Source organism: Tursiops truncatus, chromosome 5 (assembly GCF_011762595.2).
Source record: "Tursiops truncatus isolate mTurTru1 chromosome 5, mTurTru1.mat.Y, whole genome shotgun sequence".
Classification (NCBI taxonomy): domain Eukaryota; kingdom Metazoa; phylum Chordata; class Mammalia; order Artiodactyla; family Delphinidae; genus Tursiops; species Tursiops truncatus.
Window position 1 is genome coordinate 100455081 of NC_047038.1, and position 19619 is coordinate 100474699.

Sequence of the window (19619 nt, forward strand, 5' to 3'; positions counted from 1 at the left end):
GGAGAATTTTGCTGCAGAATCCTGACACTCCCCTCTCTGGCCCATCTTAGACCATTGAATTAGAATCTTAGGATGGGGCTAGATTTTTAACAAATTCTTGGGTGAGCTTAAGCATTCAATATTTAATAACCAAATTCTTGTCATAACTATTTTTCTTTGATGTGTAAGATTTTAACCATTTAATGGATAAGATTTTAACACACTGTATAATAGTTTAACAACTTAATGGATAGGAGTTTAGTTAAGTAAAGTTTCTATTACAGATATGTAGAGTTAATCGTATCAGTAGCTATCACGTATTGAACATATGAACAAAAAATGCTGTTCCATGACCATTCAGGACCTGCAGTTCACACAACTGCCCTGCATGGTGGATGATACTATTTCCATTTTACATGTGGGAGACAGCTTAGAGAGGTTAAGGATAAGGCCTACTTGTAGTAAGAGATGGCACTAGGAATTCAATCCAAATGTGGTTTAGTCCAAAGCCTGTACTGGAATCACCATGGCAGAGTGCTCATTTATGCATTTGTAGCAATGCACAGGGCCACCGCTTGCTCACATGGCACTTTTATATGAAGTAGAAAAGGTCTCTTCATCCTTCAGAAAGATGCAGGTCATGCTACAGTACAAGAGGCTAGCATGAGGTAGATTTCACCTCCCCCCTCTCTCTCCATCAGGCTGCCTTGTGCAATGAGTAACCTGAATTACTGTAGGTGCTGGCCTAGATGATGCTTTTAGTGAGACAATTCTAAGGCTCTGTACTTTAGATTTAATATCTTATAAACACCCCAAAACATGTTAGCAGACTAAAATCCCAGAAGTGTGACAGGAGTGAAGAGCAGGGAAAGTGAGGAGATGGCTTATTGATTGCCCGACTCTGCTGATTTATTTTGATTGCGTTTGGGGTTCTTGTGAAATGGAGTGTCTTTACATTCCTGTATTGTGATGGAGGCCACTTATATGAGATCTTAACCTTTTTGCTCCAGCCCAACATAGTTTGACATGGTTTCATTTATATCTACACTCTATCCACTATTTTATTAATATCCAAATTACTACATTTTTGATACCAAAATGCAGTAATGTTTATAAACTATTCAAGATTTAATTGGACTTTTTCCCACAGCTGTATTTTTGTTAATAGTTTCACATGCCCATGTATTATTAGCATTAAAAAATATAGCTCATGCTTTTGGCTCATGCTATACATTTATGCTCTTTTCACACCTCTTCGAGTCTACCTTTTAGATATCTTACTATATTTGAGTCAAGCTTTCTTTATTCTCTGCAGTAGGACTTATCTCAGAAAACCAGGAAAGCTTTTAACTTTTCCATTAAAAAAATCAGCTTACACAATTCTGATGAATTTTCTAAAAGAAAAAAAAAGTCAGCACGGAAAGCCATTAACTTTTTAGACAAAAACCTTGGTTATATCTTCAGAGCATACTGCTGTTTGAGCCAAGAATGTTCTATACATAAGCGATACTAATTATTGAGCACCTACTGTGTGTCATGTCCTGTCCTAGGTTCTTTGCATGTTTTTAGCTCATTAAATTTAATCACTACAGTCAGTCTTTTGGAGACTGCTTTCCAGGGGAATAGGTGATATACTGTGGCTGCTTCAGTGCAGACTTGTCACCATTCCTGGAAGAAAGCATCCCACCAAATATTTTACTATTTGTGCATTGGCCATGAATGTCACCTACACAAGGAGCCACACCTGGGGTTCATAGAGAATTGTAGAGGGTATTCTCTGTGTTCCTGTTTTCTTAGGGAGTCAACCTTTTATTTTACTCTCATTCTTTATGTTAGAAAAATAGAAGCAGGTTTTTTGTAGGAACATTTATACTCCCCCATGGTGCCTGTTCTCAGAGGTGCAGGCTCTTAATCACTTAGTTCCATTTCCTTCCTTTGAAATAGAGATTATGGACCTAATGAATTCAGCATTTGTTTTGATGAACTTGTATTGATGAACACTAACTTGGACTGCACAGAGAATGAAATATGCTTTAAAGGTTTTTTTTCACACCTCAATACAACTTTCTTAAAATCAAATTATGAGATAAAAAGTAGTTGTCTGGGAAAACCCTAATGATTTTAAGTATTGGATACCAATAGTTTGGGGGCTACCTTGAAGCTGCTACTGAAGACCACAGGGGTCCTGCCTGTTGAAGAGAGAAGGACCACTCATGGGATGGTTTTTGCTGATTATTGCAATTTAACAAGCTTACTTTCTGATTTCTGGATTCTACTGGAAGTTGCTTTTTTTTTTTTTTTTTTTTGCGGTATGCGGTCTCTCACTGCTGTGGCCTCTCCCGTTGCGGAGCACAGGCTCCAGACGCGCAGGCTCAGCGGCCATGACTCACGGGCCCAGCTGCTCTGCGGCATGTGGGATCTTCCCGGGCTGGGGCACGAACCCGTGTCCCCTGCATCGGCAGGTGGACTCTCAACCACTGTGCCACCAGGGAAGCCCTGGAAGTTGCTTTACATAGTTACTGAAATTTTGAATGTGAATACCATTTTAATTACTCCTGTTGAACAACTGTCAGTAATACATTTATGAGTTTCTTATATAGAATATATTATTGAGGAAAAAATCTTCCTATCATCTTTAAAGATAAATAGTACTCAGTTTATTTATTTAGACTCATGCTTATGGAACAATTCTATTATGTTGTACTAATATTTTACTTTTAGGATTATTACACATGATCTGTACATTTGTAATGTAACTTATTTCCTAGGAGTTCAAGCAGTAATTTTATTCTTGAATCTTATTTAAAGTTCACTTCTGCTTCATCTATTGTGGGTCAGCAACATCCTGCACATTTGCTTCTTTCAGGAGACATGGGATAGATCAATGGAGTGTGTATAGGCATTCAGAGCACCAGAGAAAAGTATGATAGAAATGTTCAGTTACATTATGGTAGGGAAAGCTGAAGTGGGAATAGTTTCAGGGGACATTGCTGTCTTTTCTGAGGCTGTTTCTTATTAATAATTCATTATAATTTAGAATACAAAGTAATTTTGCATTTCTTCCATTCATCATAGCTCCAGCATATTTTCACTACCTCCTCATAAGCTTCACTTGTGATTTCTATGCAATTAGCAAACCCATTCATTATGTGTCAAATGTTGCACTAGGGTACAGAGTATTATGATGAACAGGGCATATTTTTTATTTGGGAAGGTAGGAGGTGCATATTAATAATAAAAAGGCAAAATTAAAAGTTTTGAGCCATAATGTTTCCATAAAAGTGGAACATTCAAATATGGCATTCAAATATGGCAAAGCCACTTCTAGCTTGAGGAAGCCTCTCTTCTTCTGAATGTCTCCTATTGCTAACCTCATCCACTCAGAGACCCTTATCTTACCTATGGAAAATTTTACCTGAGTGTGTTGAACTGTTTCACTCATCACTTCTTTCATACCTTTGTTCTCTTCTTGTCCGAGTAGGACAACTTAATGCTTTTTAGGTGCACTCATTCTCATATTGCTTCCTGAGCATCACTTTGAAAACAGAAATACTCTCTCAAAAACCTGCCAAGTATTTTTTTCTTCTTTTAAATGATTCCTGGAATTTTACCTCATGCACAAAATCTTTTGATTTGATCAAAGAAGTGGATATGGATTTTTCTGCTGCTCAACATTGACAGCAAACACCCATTTCTTCCCCTGATTTCCTGAGACATATATTCAATAAGTTTGTTTAGTACCTTTTATGCCAGGAACATAAACGAATCTGGAATGAGTTTCTCAAACACTGATAAGAGACAGGTGTATGAACAATAGATTACAATATGATATGGTCAGTGCTGTAATAGAAGTGTGTGTGTGAAGTGCATTATGAACACAAAGAATAGATTACCTAGCTCTGGGGAAACTGAAGAGTAGAACTGTGTGAGAAAGCAAAGAGAGAGAAAGTTGCTAAAAGAAGGAACCAGTCCATGCAAAGGAATAAAAGCATGAAAAAAGGTGTAGATTTGGGTCAGATTGTGGCATACCCTGTATTCCATATCATGACAGCTGGGTTTAAACAAGATATTACATGTAAAGTGATCAATACAGGACTTTATACACAAAAGGCAAGAAAAAAGTATGAGCTATCTGTGTTAAAAATACTGTTTCTTATTTTTAATCGTAATAATCCAGGAAGATATCAGGAGTACTTGGAGAATTTTAAGCAGCAAAATTAATGAGTAGATATGCTACAGAAAAATGGCTCTGGCATCAGTTTAAAATAGGGATTGGAGGGAGAAAGATTGAGGGGTAGAAGATCAGTTGGCAGTTGTAACAATAATGTAGGCAAAGTGTAATTAGGTTCTAATGACATGGGTTTGAGAATTAACCTCTTTATATCTCTTTCATCATCTGTAAATGTCAGGATTATAATAGCATCTAATTCATAGGATTTTCATGAAGATTAAATGAATTAACATTTTCAAAGCTCTTATAACAATGCCTTGTTAGTACTATGTGTTTGTTAAACAAAATTCAAACAGATGAATATTGCTTGTATGTCTTTTGCATATGCATGAGTCCTAGATTGTTGTAACTGGACATGAATTGTATTCATGTCACATTCTCTGCATAGGCAGTAATAAAGAATTGTTCATTTCAGTTGATTCTAGTTATAGTGATATTCAATTGATACTTGTCTATTTAACACCATGAAAGATAGAGACAAGTCTTGGTCCTCTGGGTCAAATACATAATAACACCTTGACTACTCTTCAGCTGGTTATCGTCAGTGATGGCAAAATCCCTTTGTACATATCATGTATAGTCATTGTAGTATATCAGGGGTACAGATATTTTAAAGGTTATGTGCACATAAACATAAAAAGATTTTGTTGTTGTCATCAAGTATTCTATCGGAGCTCAAATTTATTTCCAAGAGGAGACCGTGAGCTATAGTGTTCTAGATGCACCAGTCCTAAATCAAATTATAGATTTTGGCAAGTACACTGTGATGCATAATTCTGTGGCATGCTGCTCCTATGTCTGATGAAATAAAGCACCTGTTTCTTTATAATCTAATTTTATTTAATTTTGTACTATGAAAAGACACACTTGACTTGATCTAATCTTCTGATTTTAAGTGTAAGGTAATTGCTGATTGAGAGTAAAATGCTGGTGAAACCTGTCAGAGGACTTACTTAAGTTCAATTGGCCTGAAATCTTTTGGATCACTCTTTCCTTGGCTTTTCATCATCATTTCTCAAGTTCAGAATTATTGACATTCTTGGTCAGATAATTTTTTGTTATGCGGGGACTGACTTGTGGGACGTTTAGCAGAATTCCTGGCCTTTACTCACTAGAAACTAGGAGAACCCCTTTTCTCTAGTTTCAACAACCAAAAATACCTCCCAATATTGTCAAATGTCTTCAGAAGAGTTAGGGTGGGGATCACCCCTGAGAGCAACTGTTCTAAATAATGATTAACAGACACTAAAAGGATGCAGTTTTCCTGAGTCATGCAGCTGGAATATCAATTTGCTCAGGGTTCATCTCAGCAATTTCAGTTTTTTACTAACCTTCTTCAGGCAAGAAGTTTATCTCTTGGGTTTCCCCAAATATGTTAAAAGTATTTTCTTCCAAGTCATTTTACTGGCTTATTAATATTTTAGTTATCCCATTTAGGAGGTTTCTGCCAAGCAAAAGCATCTGGTTGACTATAAAGCTAATTTCTTCAATTTTATATTTGGCCATATGAATGTTGTGCTATTAAAAAAAAACCTTTCCACTTCATTTTGCCTCTTTTGAGAATTAGTTAATTTAAATCTGTTCATATTATATTAACAATGCCAAGGACTAAAGTGGCGTTCAACTAATATTTGTTGAACGCTTGAATGTATGAAAAAATGGACCTTAGTCTCATGTGTATTTATTATGGTGAAAGAATTACTTTTCAGTTCACTTAAAAAAGAGATCTGCTTCTTAATTAAAAAAGAAAAAGAAAAAGAAAATAGAAGGGCCATGTAATCCTCCAGGCCTACTTAACAGGTGAATATTCCTGAGCTACTTTTCATTTTTATCAAAAAAGTAGGGGTCTAGTGGGTATAAAAATAGGGAAAAAAATCATTAGGTATGAAGCCAGTGAAGTTCTAACAAATGTCTACTGCATTTTCCAAATGGATGAGAATCATGATAAGCTGTTTCTTTGCCTTCACAGTGTAGTACTACCTTATGAGAACTTCTCCTATGTAGATATTTGCTCTGGGTTGTTTCACTGTGTTATTTAACTTTCAGAAGACTATTTTCTTTACCGCCTTTACTAGTCCAGAGGGCTTGTTACTTTGCAAGTCTCCAGGAACACAGTGCATCAGCTCTCCCTATTGTACATTTTTATCACCCTCATTTTGCAGGACAGAGGTACTTGGAATGCATTTCTGGATTGTGATTTTCCAATAAGTACCCAAATAACACTTTATTGAGAAATATAACACTGATATATTTAATACTGGCTTTATTAATTGTTCCATATGTAATATCTGACCCCCCCCAAATAGATTGTAAGCTCTCTGTAATTAGAAATTACATCTGACATTCTTTAACATTCTCTAGTATAAGAATAGAGTCAGAAATCATTCAGTGAATCTGGATTCTCTTCTTGGATGGTATTATTTTATGTATTTAATTATTCAAGAATTTCTAGGAAATTCATTCTAAAGAGAGTTGGCACTTAGCAAATTTTGCCCAAGGAAATAATTAAGGAGTAAATGAGTATTAGGCCTTAGGTTTTTTTATTTGCATAAGTGCAGGGATTATTTTCCATAATCAAGGTATTTGGGGTTCTAAGAGTAAGTTTCATGCAGTTTGTTAGTATTCTATAATTTTCTAGAAACACAAATTACACAGACGGGGTGATTAGTTTCCCTTTCTGTGTAAAATTCTATCTTTCCTTTTTTAGGGTATATGTGTTAAGCATTAGTCAATGGGAATCTTGTGTACCAACTTTTTGACCAAGACCCACAAGTACAGCAGCTGGCCACACCTAGAGGTTAAAAAATACAAGACCAAGAGAAGAAGATAAAACGAAGATTTCAATGAAAGAAATGCACAGCAAATTCTGGGAGATGACATTACTGTCGGCAAGATACACTGATGATATATTTTGTTCACTGCTTTGTCCCCAACAATTAGAACAGTATCTGGAGCATAGGAAACTATCAATGAATAATTTTTCAGTGAATGAGTAGATTAGTGATATCGAAGAACATAAGTTCTTTAAGCATAGGACTTTGACATTGAGTGGGTGTGTTGGAGGGATGAGGAATGAATTTCTACATACTTCATAAGTGACCTTCCAGGTCTAACTAATTTACAGCTTCTCTAAACCATTTTGATTTTAGGCTGATCATTGTAGGAAAGGAGAAGCATCTCAATACCTAGTGTTTTATTACTGGCCTTGCAACTTATGTTTTATTAAATCCTTAATATAGGTATTTCAACTCTCTTAGCTTTAAATATAAGATAAATACCTTTGCTGAGTATAGTACTTTGCTCTTTCATTAAGTACTCATATTTGTTGTTTGTTTTTGTTCTCACAGCAATCCTACAAAATGAGTTTTTATTTCCTCCATTTAGCAAGTGAAGCTTGTAAACTGAGTTGTATGAACTAGCTTCATCTGCAGCCTTCTTATTTCAAAAATCCATCTCCTTTCCACATCATGCTGAATCAGTGACCAGTTTCTATGGTTCTCTTTGTAATGAACGTCTATTAACTGTAGAGTCCTAAGTTCCATTTGGATATATAGTAAAATTGCAAAGCACAAACTTTTATCAAGTTATAGTAGCAACTTGGCCACATAAGTGATAATGGAGATGATAGATACCATTATTTTCAGGAATCAATATTAAAGTCATAATGTGAAATGAATTGGGATTTAAAAATTTAGAAGTATGTAGTAGCACATTTCATTTGTTCCTATTTTGTCTTTTTGTGAGTGATAGTGTTTCATTTAGGGTCCTTGTCAGAAAATAAAATTCACCCCATAGGGGTGAATGAAGAGATTTTAAGGAAAGAATTCCTTATCAAGACAGAGAAAAACAGAATGATCCTACAGGAATGAGGGCTGTGGAGAATAATTGACAAATGGAGGATAATTAACTCAAATACTTATACTGAGGATTGGATAATTAATTTTTGAAACATTATCTCTCTCTGTATCCATAATCATGCCAGTCTATGTAATTTTCTTCCAATAGAGAATATATGGTTCAATTGGAGAATACATTTGGAATTATAAAAGCATCTTTATCTACAGTTTGATCCTGCAGAATTTAGTTTCGCCATGAAAGACTTTAACACCAAATATAATGTTTTGTGGTCTTTGAAAGGAGAAACTACAAATACTGTGAACACACCATAAACATTTGAATATCAGTTAGATCTGACAACAGTTATTCCTAGTGGCATATTATTTTCCATGATTGCCTGCCATTTCATGATTTGCTGCATGAAAAAAAAAACTTTGTGCTATGACCACTCTAATCTTGTCACTGCTAGGAAGTCTCAACAAATCCTTAGTATATAATGCTATTTTTATATTGTCCACTGCTTTCTGTCAGTGATGGAAAACTTCTGAGTTCCTGAGTTCGTTCTAGTCACTGATCAGTGGCAGCTCTCAATAGACAAAAGCCAGTTCTGTCAACAAAAGGTGTTGACTTGGGAGAGGAAAACTCTTTGCTACGACCATGGGGTGACACCTGGAACAAAATCACCTTCAAGGTCATGGTTTTGTGTTTTGCTTTCAATATGTGAGAGCTTATAAAAGCCTAAAAAGTGTTCTAACAGTCTGAGATAAAATATATAGCAAGAGTATTTAGCAGAGAGTTAAAAAAAGTAGCTACTAGATATGTTTGTGAGTGGGATTATAGTATTAATTCTCAAATGAAATGTTTCCTATGAATCAAGAAATCTCCATAATAATTCTCATCTTGAGGGAGGTGACGTCATTTTTATCCTTTTGTTGTTACTGTTTTTATTGTTAATTTTGCCCATAAAGAAATATCCTAGTTTTCTAGCTAGGTAAGTGTACTTTAGTGAAATGCATTCAATGTTTTTCCTACATTTTCCTTTTAATTATTTTTACTTTCGACCTAAAATTTATATTGTTCTGTCAGTCAAGTTGCTTTGTTTAATTGTCTATTTTATTTGATATGCATTCAGCAATCAAAGTCTGAATGAAAATATTCTCTAAAATGAACTCTCTGCTGTTCCACACCTTTGAGAATGTAGTTTTTAGCACTTAATCAGCTTTATAGGCTAAACTATTCTTCATGATTTACTGCATAGAAAAAGGGGTATCCTGCCTCATCAGTGGGGGTAGAATATACCTTTGGATTCTAAGGTGCTATTTATATAATCTGAAATACACCTCTCAACCACTGTTTCAGCTGTCAAATGCCAAACATAAAGATGTTAGCAAATTTTGTGTTTTTTGTGGATATGATTATTATGTGATTATAAATATTATTGTAACTATAAAATCAGTATATATTCAAATGCAATAAAATCCCATTTAACATTCTAAATATATTATGATAATCACTAATTTAAAAATCTGAGAAAGATTTTAACTAAATAACTAGCTTATGTTAAGTTGTTCTCTTCCCAGGATACAGAGGACATATAGGGCATTATAACCTTAGTTGAGATGCTTTTACCTATACATCAATGAGCCTGCTCAACATGCACATGAGAGCTCAGTAATTGGAGAATGAGAAGTCTGCAAGTCCTGGATAATGGAATAAATGAGTGGAATGATCTGAGGCAAACAGAACTAGTCTAGGGAAGCCTGTGAAGCAGCCAACACTAGCATGGAGGTTATAGCAGATGTGTGTGTGTGTATATATATATATATATATATGTCTTATATATTAGATATAAGAATTAGACATAGAAATGAAAAGTGTTACCAGTAAGGAAAGGTAAATTTGGGGTAACTTGAAAAAGATACCAGGGAAAAGAAGGAAGTATTATTGACTGCCTTCTCTTCATTAAGCTCTGGATACACCCAGTTTTATGCAAATCACACAATAATCAGCAAGTTTGGTTTTTGTAAATAACTTCCTTAAGTTATGAATAATTAATATCAATCTTTAAGTTGTTATTTGGTTATTGTCAATAACTGCCTTAGGTTTTTTTTTTTTTTTTTAACATCTTTATTGGGGTATAATTACTTTACAATGGTGTGTTAGTTTCTGCTTTATAACAAAGTGAATCAGTTATACATATACATATGTTCCCATATCTCTTCCCTCTTGCGTCTCCCTCCCTCCCACCCTCCCTATCCCACCCCTCCAGGCTGTCACAGAGCACCGAGCCAATATCCCTGTGCCATGCGGCTGCTTCCCACTAGCTATCTACCTTACTACGTTTGTTAGTGTGTATATGTCCATGACTCTCTCTCGCCCCGTCACAGCTCACCCTTCCCCCTCCCCATAACCTCAAGTCCGTTCTCTAGGAGGTCTGCGTCTTTATTCCTGCCTTACCCCTAGGTTCTTCATGACATTTTTTTTTTCTTAAATTCCATATATATGTGTTAGCATACTGTATTTGTCTTTTTCTTTCTGACTTACTTCACTGTGTATGACAGACTCTAGGTCTATCCACCTCATTACAAATAGCTCAATTTCGTTTCTTTTTATGGCTGAGTAATATTCCATTGTATATATGTGCCACATCTTCTTTATCCATTCATCCGATGATGGGCACTTAGGTTGTTTCCATCTCCGGGCTATTGTAAATAGAGCTGCGATGAACATTTTGGTACATGACTCTTTTTGAATTTCGGTTTTCTCAGGGTATATGCCCAGTAGTGGGATTGCTGGGTCATATGGTAGTTCTATTTGTAGTTTTTTAAGGAACCTCCATACTGTTCTCCATAGTGGCTGAACCAATTCACATTCCCACCAGCAGTGCAAGAGGGTTCCCTTTTCTCCACACCCTCTCCAGCATTTATTGTTTCTAGATTTATTGATGATGGCCATTCTGACTGGTGTGAGATGATATCTCATTGTAGTTTTGATTTGCATTTCTCTAATGATTAATGATGTTGAGCATTCTTTCATGTGTTTGTTGGCAGTCTGTATATCTTCTTTGGAGAAATGTCTATTTAGGTCTTCTGCCCATTTTTGGATTGGGTTGTTTGTTTTTTTGTTGTTGAGCTGCATGAGCTGCTTGTAAATTTTGGAGATTAATCCTTTGTCAGTTGCTTCATTTGCAAATATTTTCTCCCATTCTGAGGGTTGTCTTTTGGTCTTGTTTATGGTTTCCTTTGCTGTGCAAAAGCTTTGAAGTTTCATTAGGTCCCATTTGTTTATTTTTGTTTTTATTTCCATTACTCTAGGGGGTGGGTCAGAAAGAATCTTGCTGTGATTTATGTCATAGAGTGTTCTGCCTATGTTTTCCTCTAATAGTTTGATAGTTTCTGGCCTTATATTTAGGTCTTTAATCCATTTTGAGCTTATTTTTGTGTATGGTGTTAGGGAGTGTTCTAATTTCATTCTTTTACATGTACCTGTCCAGTTTTCCCAGCACCATTTATTGAAGAGGCTGTCCTTTTTCCACTGTACATTCCTGCCACCTTTATCAAAGATAAGGTGTCCATATGTGCGTCGGTTTATCTCTGGGCTTTCTATCCTGTTCCATTGATCTATCTTTCTGTTTTTGTGCCAGTACCATACTGTCTTGATAACTGTAGCTTTGTAGTATAGTCTGAAGTCAGGGAGCCTGATTCCTCCAGTTCCTTTTTTTGTTCTCAAGATTGCTTTGGCTATTCGGGGTCTTTTGTGTTTCCATACAAATTGCGAAATTTTTTGTTCTAGTTCTGTGAAAAATGCCAGTGGTAGTTTGATAGGGATTGCATTGAATCTATAGATTGCTTTGGGTAGTAGAGTCATTTTCACAATGTTGATTCTTCCAATCCAAGAACATGGTATATGTCTCCATCTATTTGTATCATCTTTAATTTCTTTCATCAGTGTCTTATAGTTTTCTGCATACAGGTCTTTTGTCTCCTTAGGTAGGTTTATTCCTAGATATTTTATTCTTTTTGTTGCAATGGTAAATGGGAGTGTTTTCTTGATTTCACTTTCAGATATTTCATCATTAGTATATAGGAATGCCAGAGATTTCTGTGCATTAATTTTGTATCCTGCTACTTTACCAAATTCATTGATTAGCTCTAGTAGTTTTCTGGTAGCATCTTTAGGATTCTCTATGTATAGGATCATGTCATCTGCAAACAGTGACAGCTTTACTTCTTCTTTTCCGATTTGGATTACTTTTATTTCCTTCTCTTCTCTGATTGCTGTGGCTAAAACTTCCAAAACTATGTTGAATAAGAGTGGTGAGAGTGGGCACCCTTGTCTTGTTCCTGATCTTAGTGGAAATGCTTTCAGTTTTTCACCATTGAGGATGATGTTTGCTGTGGGCTTGTCATATACGGCCTTTATTATGTTGAGGAAAGTTCCCTCTATGCCTACTTTCTGCAGGGTTTTTATCATAAATGGGTGTTGAATTTTGTCAAAAGCTTTCTCTGCATCTATTGAGATGATCATATGGTTTTTCTCCTTCAGTTTGTTAATATGGTTTATCACATTGATAGATTTGCGTATATTGAAGAATCCTTGCATTCCTGGAATAAACCCCACTTGATCATGGTGTATGATCCTTTTAATGTGCTGTTGGATTCTGTTTGCTAGTATTTTGTTGAGGATTTTTGCATCTATGTTCATCAGTGATATTGGCCTGTAGTTTTCTTTCTTTGTGACATCCTTGTCTGGTTTTGGTATCAAGGTGATGGTGGCCTCGTAGAAGGAGTTAGGGAGTGGTCCTCCCTCTGCTATATTTTGGAAGAGTTTGAGAAGGATAGGTGTTAGCTCTTCTCTAAATGTTTGATAGAATTCGCCTGTGAAGCCGTCTGGTCCTGGGCTTTTCTTTGTTGGAAGATTTTTAATGACAGTTTCAATTTCAGTGCTTGTGATTGGTCTGTTCATATTTTCTATTTCTTCCTGATTCAGTCTTGGCAGGTTGTGCATTTCTAAGAATTTGTCCATTTCTTCCAGATTGTCCATTTTATTGGCATAGAGTTGCTTGTAGTAATCTCTCATGATCTCTTTTATTTCTGCAGTGTCAGTTGTTACCTCTCCTTTTTCATTTCTAATTCTATTGATTTGAGTCTTCTCCCTTTTTTTCTTGACAAGTCTGGCTAGTGGTTTATCTATTTTGTTTATCTTCTCAAAGAACCAGCTTTTAGTTTTATTGATCTTTGCTATTGTTTCCTTCATTTCTTTTTCATTTATTTCTGATCTGATTTTTATGATTTCTTTCCTTCTGCTAGCTTTGGGGTTTTTTTGTTCTTCTTTCTCTAATTGCTTGAGGTGCAAGGTTAGGTTGTTTATTCTAGATGTTTCCTGCTTCTTAAGGTGGGCTTGTATTGCTATAAACTTCCCCCTTAGAACTGCTTTTGCTGCATCCCACAGGTTTTGGGTCGTTGTGTCTCCATTGTCATTTGTTTCTAGGTATTTTTTGATTTCCTCTTTGATTTCTTCAGTGATCACTTCATTATTAAGTAGTGTATTGTTTAGCCTCCATGTGTTTGTATTTTTTACAGATCTTTTCCTGTAATTGATATCTAGTCTCATGGCGTTGTGGTCAGAAAAGATACTTGATACAATTTCAATTTTCTTAAATTTGCCAAGGCTTGATTTGTGACCCAAGATATGATCTATCCTGGAGAATGTTCCGTGAGCACTTGAGAAAAATGTGTATTCTGTTGTTTTTGGATGGAGTGTCCTATAAATATCAATTAAGTCCATCTTGTTTAATGTATCATTTAAAGCTTGTGTCTCCTTATTTATTTTCATTTTGGATGATCTGTCCATGGGTGAAAGTGGGGTGTTTAAGTCCCCTACTATGAATGTGTTACTGTCAATTTCCCCTTTTATGGCTGTTAGTATTTGCCTTATGTATTGAGGTGCTCCTATGTTGGGTGCATAAATATTTACAATTGTTATATCTTCTTCTTGGATCGATCCCTTGATCATTATGTAGTGTCCTTCTTTGTCTCTTTTAATAGTCCTTATTTTAAAGTCTATTTTGTCTGATATGAGAATTGCTACTCCAGCTTTCTTTTGGTTTCCATTTGCATGGAATATCTTTTTCCATCCCCTTACTTTTAGTCTGTATGTGTCTCTAGGTCTGAAGTGGGTCTCTTGTAGACAACATATGTAAGGGTCTTGTTTTTGTATCCATTCAGCTAATCTGTGTCTTTTGGTGGGAGCATTTAGTCCATTTACATTTAAGGTAATTATCGATATGTATGTTCCTATTCCCATTTTCTATATTGTTTTGGGTTCGTTATTATAGGTCTTTTCCTTCTCTTGTGTTTCTTGCCTAGAGAAGATCCTTTAGCATTTGTTGTAAAGCTGGTTTGGTGGTGCTGAACTCTCTCAGCTTTTGCTTGTCTGTAAAGGTTTTAATTTCTCCATCAAATCTGAATGAGATCCTTGCTGGGTAGAGTAGTCTTGGTTGCAGGTTTTTCTCCTTCATCACTTTCAGTATGTCCTGCCACTCCCTTCTGGCTTGTAGGGTTTCTGCTGAAAGATCAGCTGTTAACCTTATGGGGATTCCCTTATGTGTTATTTGTTGTTTTTCCCTTGCTGCTTTTAATATGCTTTCTTTGTATTTAATTTTTGACAGTTTGATTAATATGTGTCTTGGCGTATTTCTCCTTGTATTTATCCTGTATGGGACTCTCTGTGCTTCCTGGACTTGATTAACTATTTCCTTTCCCATATTAGGGAAGTTTTCAACTATAATCTCTTCAAATATTTTCTCAGTCCCTTTCTTTTTCTCTTCTTCTTCTGGAACCCCTATAATTCGAATGTTGGTGCGTTTAATGTTGTCCCAGAGGTCTCTGAGACTGTCCTCAGTTCTTTTCATTCTTTTTTCTTTATTCTGCTCTGCAGTAGTTATTTCCACTATTTTATCTTCCAGGTCACTTATCCGTTCTTCTGCCTCAGTTATTCTGCTATTGATCCCATCTAGAGTATTTTTAATTTCATTTATTGTGTTGTTCATCGTTGCTTGTTTCATCTTTAGTTCTTCTAGGTCCTTGTTAACTGATTCTTGCATTTTGTCCATTCTATTGTCCATTCTATCTCCGAGATTTCGGATCAACCTTACTATCATTATTCTGAATTCTTTTTCAGGTAGACTGCCTATTTCCTCTTCATTTGTTAGGTCTGGTGCATTTTTATCTTGCTCCTTTATCTGCTGTGTGTTTTTCTGTTTTCTCATTTTGCTTATCTTACTGTGTTTGGGGTCTCCTTTTTGCAGGCTGCAGGTTCGTAGTTCCTCCTGTTTTTGATGTCTGTCTCCAGTGGCTAAGGTTGGTTCAGTGGGTTGTGTAGGCTTCCTGGTGGAGGGGACTAGTGCCTGTGTTGTGGTGGAAGAGGCTGGATCTTGTCTCTCTAGTGGGCAGGTTCACGTCTGGTGGTGTGTTTTGGGGTGTCTGTGGCCTTATTATGCCTTAGGTTTTCAGCACTAGGAAGTGGTTGGGCTGGGCTCTGTCAGACCAGGAAGGTCTGCTCTCTTGTCACATCCTCCAACAAAAGGATGCATAATAGTTGGGGACAACAAAAGGGGCCAGTGTGTTGACAGATTTGCCTGGTTACAGGTAGAATGTATTGGTCTGTTTATTGGGAGAGAAGGCAGTTGGAGAAGATTAAGTGAGATGGAAATATGTGAGGGTTCAAAGAAGGATGGTAAGGAAAAATTAGTGACTTCTGAAAACACAGGATCAGCTATGTGAAATAGAGTGTAGTAGCTAGTCCCCATATTATGTTAATGTTTAGTTATGCATAAGGTTATTTGTACAAAGCCTCCAGTTGCCAATCAGACATATGTGACATCAGTGGGATCACACCTTTTGACCTCCCTACTTTTCCAACCTAATCAAAGGCACTAGTAGTGACCTCAGGGCAGTAGATAAAAGTGACTGAACAAGGGGATCATGATTGTTCTCCCTCCAGTTCAAATCACATTTAGCCAAGATCTGCTGGGCTGCTTCTGGCTGTATTTACAAGTTAAAGACAATAACTTCCCTAAAGCTGTGTATTTAATTAAGTGGGTCTGAATGTCTCCCAAGACAAGGAGTTGAAGTATGTAGAACACACACATTCCAACTCAAAGTCCAAGTGAGTTATTTCCTAGAGCTCAGTTGCAAAATATAATTATAAAATGCCTCAAATTTAGCTGATAGATTTTCCATTGATGTTTAGAAGCACAAAAATGCATTATTTGTATAGCTTCATTCATTTCATACTTTTTAATAGATGGTAAATAAATTGCACCTTTTTGTTAAATGGTAAGAAGTTAAAAATAAAAAGCTGAAGAAAAAATGGCCATTATATTCAGAATTATTCCTCACTATTGCAAGTCAGACACAAACTATCCAACTTGTGTATGAAGAGCATGCATTCAATTCAATTCAATAAATATAACACTACTAATTGAAACGAGGGAGTCAGCTATATGGTAAATACGTAACAACGTAGAAATTGGCAATTACCATGTGATTGGTAGCACACAAATTGAATGCAGGTTAGGAAGGGCTCAGGAGATTTAAGGCAGAAATGAGTCTCCACATTACCTTATTGACAATCCTAGTGATGACTAAAACAAAGGAACCCATAAAACTTACAAGAAGGGATGTGATTTGGTTATGGAGAATAACCAGTTCCAAAGCAGAATGTTGTCACATCTGAATCACATAGCCCTTCCTAATGCCCATTAAATTCTTCATAAACGCTCTTCTCCCCACCCCACCCCACAAAAGACTAAGACAGAGTTTACTCAAAATTTCTATGATGCAGTTTGATGTATGTGTGTGTGTCTATGAATATGTCTCTTAGTCCCTCATGCAATTTAAAAGACCTGCATCCCTAAATTATGGCTTTATTTCTCTATTTTCTTCACTATTGATTTTCTTGGAAAAGCAAACTTGCTAGTCCATACTCACTACCTCCATTTTTTCCCCGTTTCCATTTTAATTCCATTTCTATCACTCTGAAACTCTTTCTGCTTAAACCGTCTAGTCATCTCCAATCCCCAAACTTGGTGGCCCTTCTGCAGTTTCCCACCTACTTAGCCTTGATGCTTCTCTCTCTACATCATTTGTTCTTACAGTTCTTTCCTCTTTGACTTCCTTCATACCGCTGTCCTAAACGCTGACTGTTCTGGCAGTTCCTTAGCCATCTCTTCCATACGTTCTCCCATTGCTCACCTCTTGAATATTGAAAACATGAAGGGCTCTATTTTCAGTCTTCCCATTTGGTGATCCCTTGTTTCTCTTGACGTTAATTGTAACAGATATACCCTGACTTAGGTTACATCTCTAATGTTCAATGTTCATCTGTGTTTAATTCATTCAACAAATTTGACAATATTTATTGACTCTTATGTGCTAGGCACTGTTTCCATTGAAGTGATACAATTATGATCCTGTCCCCACACAAAAAGGACATAGTATTCTCAGAGAACATAGGGTCTACTCAGGTGAATAGACATTAATGAGAGAACCACACAGGTAAATATAAAATTATGCTTGTGGCAACTGCCACAGAGGAGAGGCATATGGTCCTATAAACACTTAAAACTTTATCAGAGAGATCAGCAAATGCTTCCCTGAGGAAGCCTTCAGTTCTTCGGATAAAGACTCAAGGATCACTCCATCACCCAAATGTTACTTTCTTTCCAGGTGACCTGTGCCTTATTGGGGGGTGTAGTTTCCATGTCCTGATGGCTGACGTGCTCAGGAGTATCACCTCTAGATGGGTGAGATTTCAATATTTCCATCTTTAATATAGGATCCCTATACTATATCCCTAGTCTAGGACATGAAGATGCATCAGATAATATGCTACATTGTATTATTGTTTAGCACCCTCAATATAAGAGTCAGGCCATACACACATATCAGATATAGATGGAAATATATTATTGTACTTTTTTCTTTAGATATAATTACATATCACTGAAAATATACTGTATAGTGACTAAAATGTACTATCTTTGCCACTCATATCATGAATGGTTCCTTATGTTTTGTTTTCAAATCTATTCCAATACCTTTTTTATTACTCATTGAAACTCTGATCAAAATATCTACCTAATTGTAATAGATTGCTGATTTGCTGCTTTAACTGGTAAACAAAAGGTATGGGGGCTTTTGATCACAAAGGAGATTTAGTGTTCAGATTCCAAAATTTATAGCTATTTTACCAAATAAATAAATGATCATAATTATGACAAAAAATATTTCTTTGTAATAGGGGACTTTGGATACATCTTGTGAACTTAACTAAAGATCTTGAAGAAAGATGAGAAAGAGTGAGGAAGAATTTCTTTTTCATAAAACTGTCAATGAAAAATTACCATTAATGTGTTAACTTGGCTGATGTGATTTGAAGGATAGTGCCTTTTTGTGACAAAAAATACATACTCACTTAAAAAATATGTGTGACTATTTATGTTTCCAGTAAAAAAAAATATATATCTTATGAGCATTTCAGGTCCTAGGTAATTTTATATCAAGAATTAATATTCAAAGCCACAAGAATTTACTGCATTCCTACTATATACAATATGGGAAGCCATGATATCCCAAGCACATTTTTTGGGAAAGAGCCTTATTTGTTTCCAATTTATTCAAGGAAAAATTAATCAAGAGAAGGAAAATTATCTTTATTATCTTAGATACTCTATATAACTACCTTTTTTAAAAATAGTCTATCATTTGCATTTCAATCAATGGACAAGCAACATTGAGTACCCACTTCACGTTCAATTCTGGGCTATGCATGAGATTACAAAACACATGATTACAAAATATGAGAACACAAAACTTCTCAAATCCTCGACCTTGAGAAGTTTTCCATCTGGTTGGTAAGATAAGGATCGGGCTTAAGACACAATTAAAGAAACACACATCGATTATTGATGCAAGGTCTCCCCTCTTATGCTCAGCCATTCATACTTTAACATTCTTTATTTTCCTCTTTTGACTATTGACTCTAGTCCAGGGCAGAAAGTGTCTATTTTGAGCAATGAAAATATAGGACTTTAGTTTGAAAGAATGTGGACAAAAAACAATTCAAGTATAAAAATCCATATAGAGCCAAGAGATTCCTATAGGGAAAAATAATGTTTTTCCTGCCAAATTTTGAATGTATTCTCTACGGTAAGCTGGACTTTGGTATCTAGAAAAAGTTTTGCTTATTTGAGTTTTAAAACTCTTCTTTTGTCCATGTTTACCTGTAGGCATCTACAATTGCAGAAAACTTTCTTTAGAATTGTGATTAACTCTTGGCATCACGTAGTATGCTTTGCTACAATATTTAATTAGAAAAAATGAAGGATAACATGATAAAACATAAGAGTAAGACAAATTTTTTAACTTACAATTTAATATATACTAAGATGGCAAACCATTTTATTTAGATCCACTGTCTTAATGCTTTCAAAGAATACTTTAATATAAGTTCAGGGAATTATTTAATTCACATTAATATATTCTCTGAAAAAATAAATAGTCATCAT

The 19619-nt window shown here is 35.7% G+C and overlaps 1 protein-coding gene across 5 annotated transcripts in view; it reads left to right on the top strand.

Annotated features, from left to right (window-relative positions):
* Window positions 1–19619, top strand: part of ARHGAP24 (Rho GTPase activating protein 24) — a 775519-nt gene that overhangs the window by 316223 nt on the left and 439677 nt on the right. The window contains exon 2 of one of the 5 annotated variants that reach the window (XM_073805425.1): window positions 17779–17855. The exons of the other annotated variants lie outside the window; for them this stretch is intronic. Within the exon in view, the coding sequence (XP_073661526.1) occupies window positions 17852–17855 (4 nt within the window). The 5' untranslated portion in view covers window positions 17779–17851. The remainder of the gene's footprint in view (window positions 1–17778; window positions 17856–19619) is intronic. 5 annotated transcript variants of the gene reach the window in all.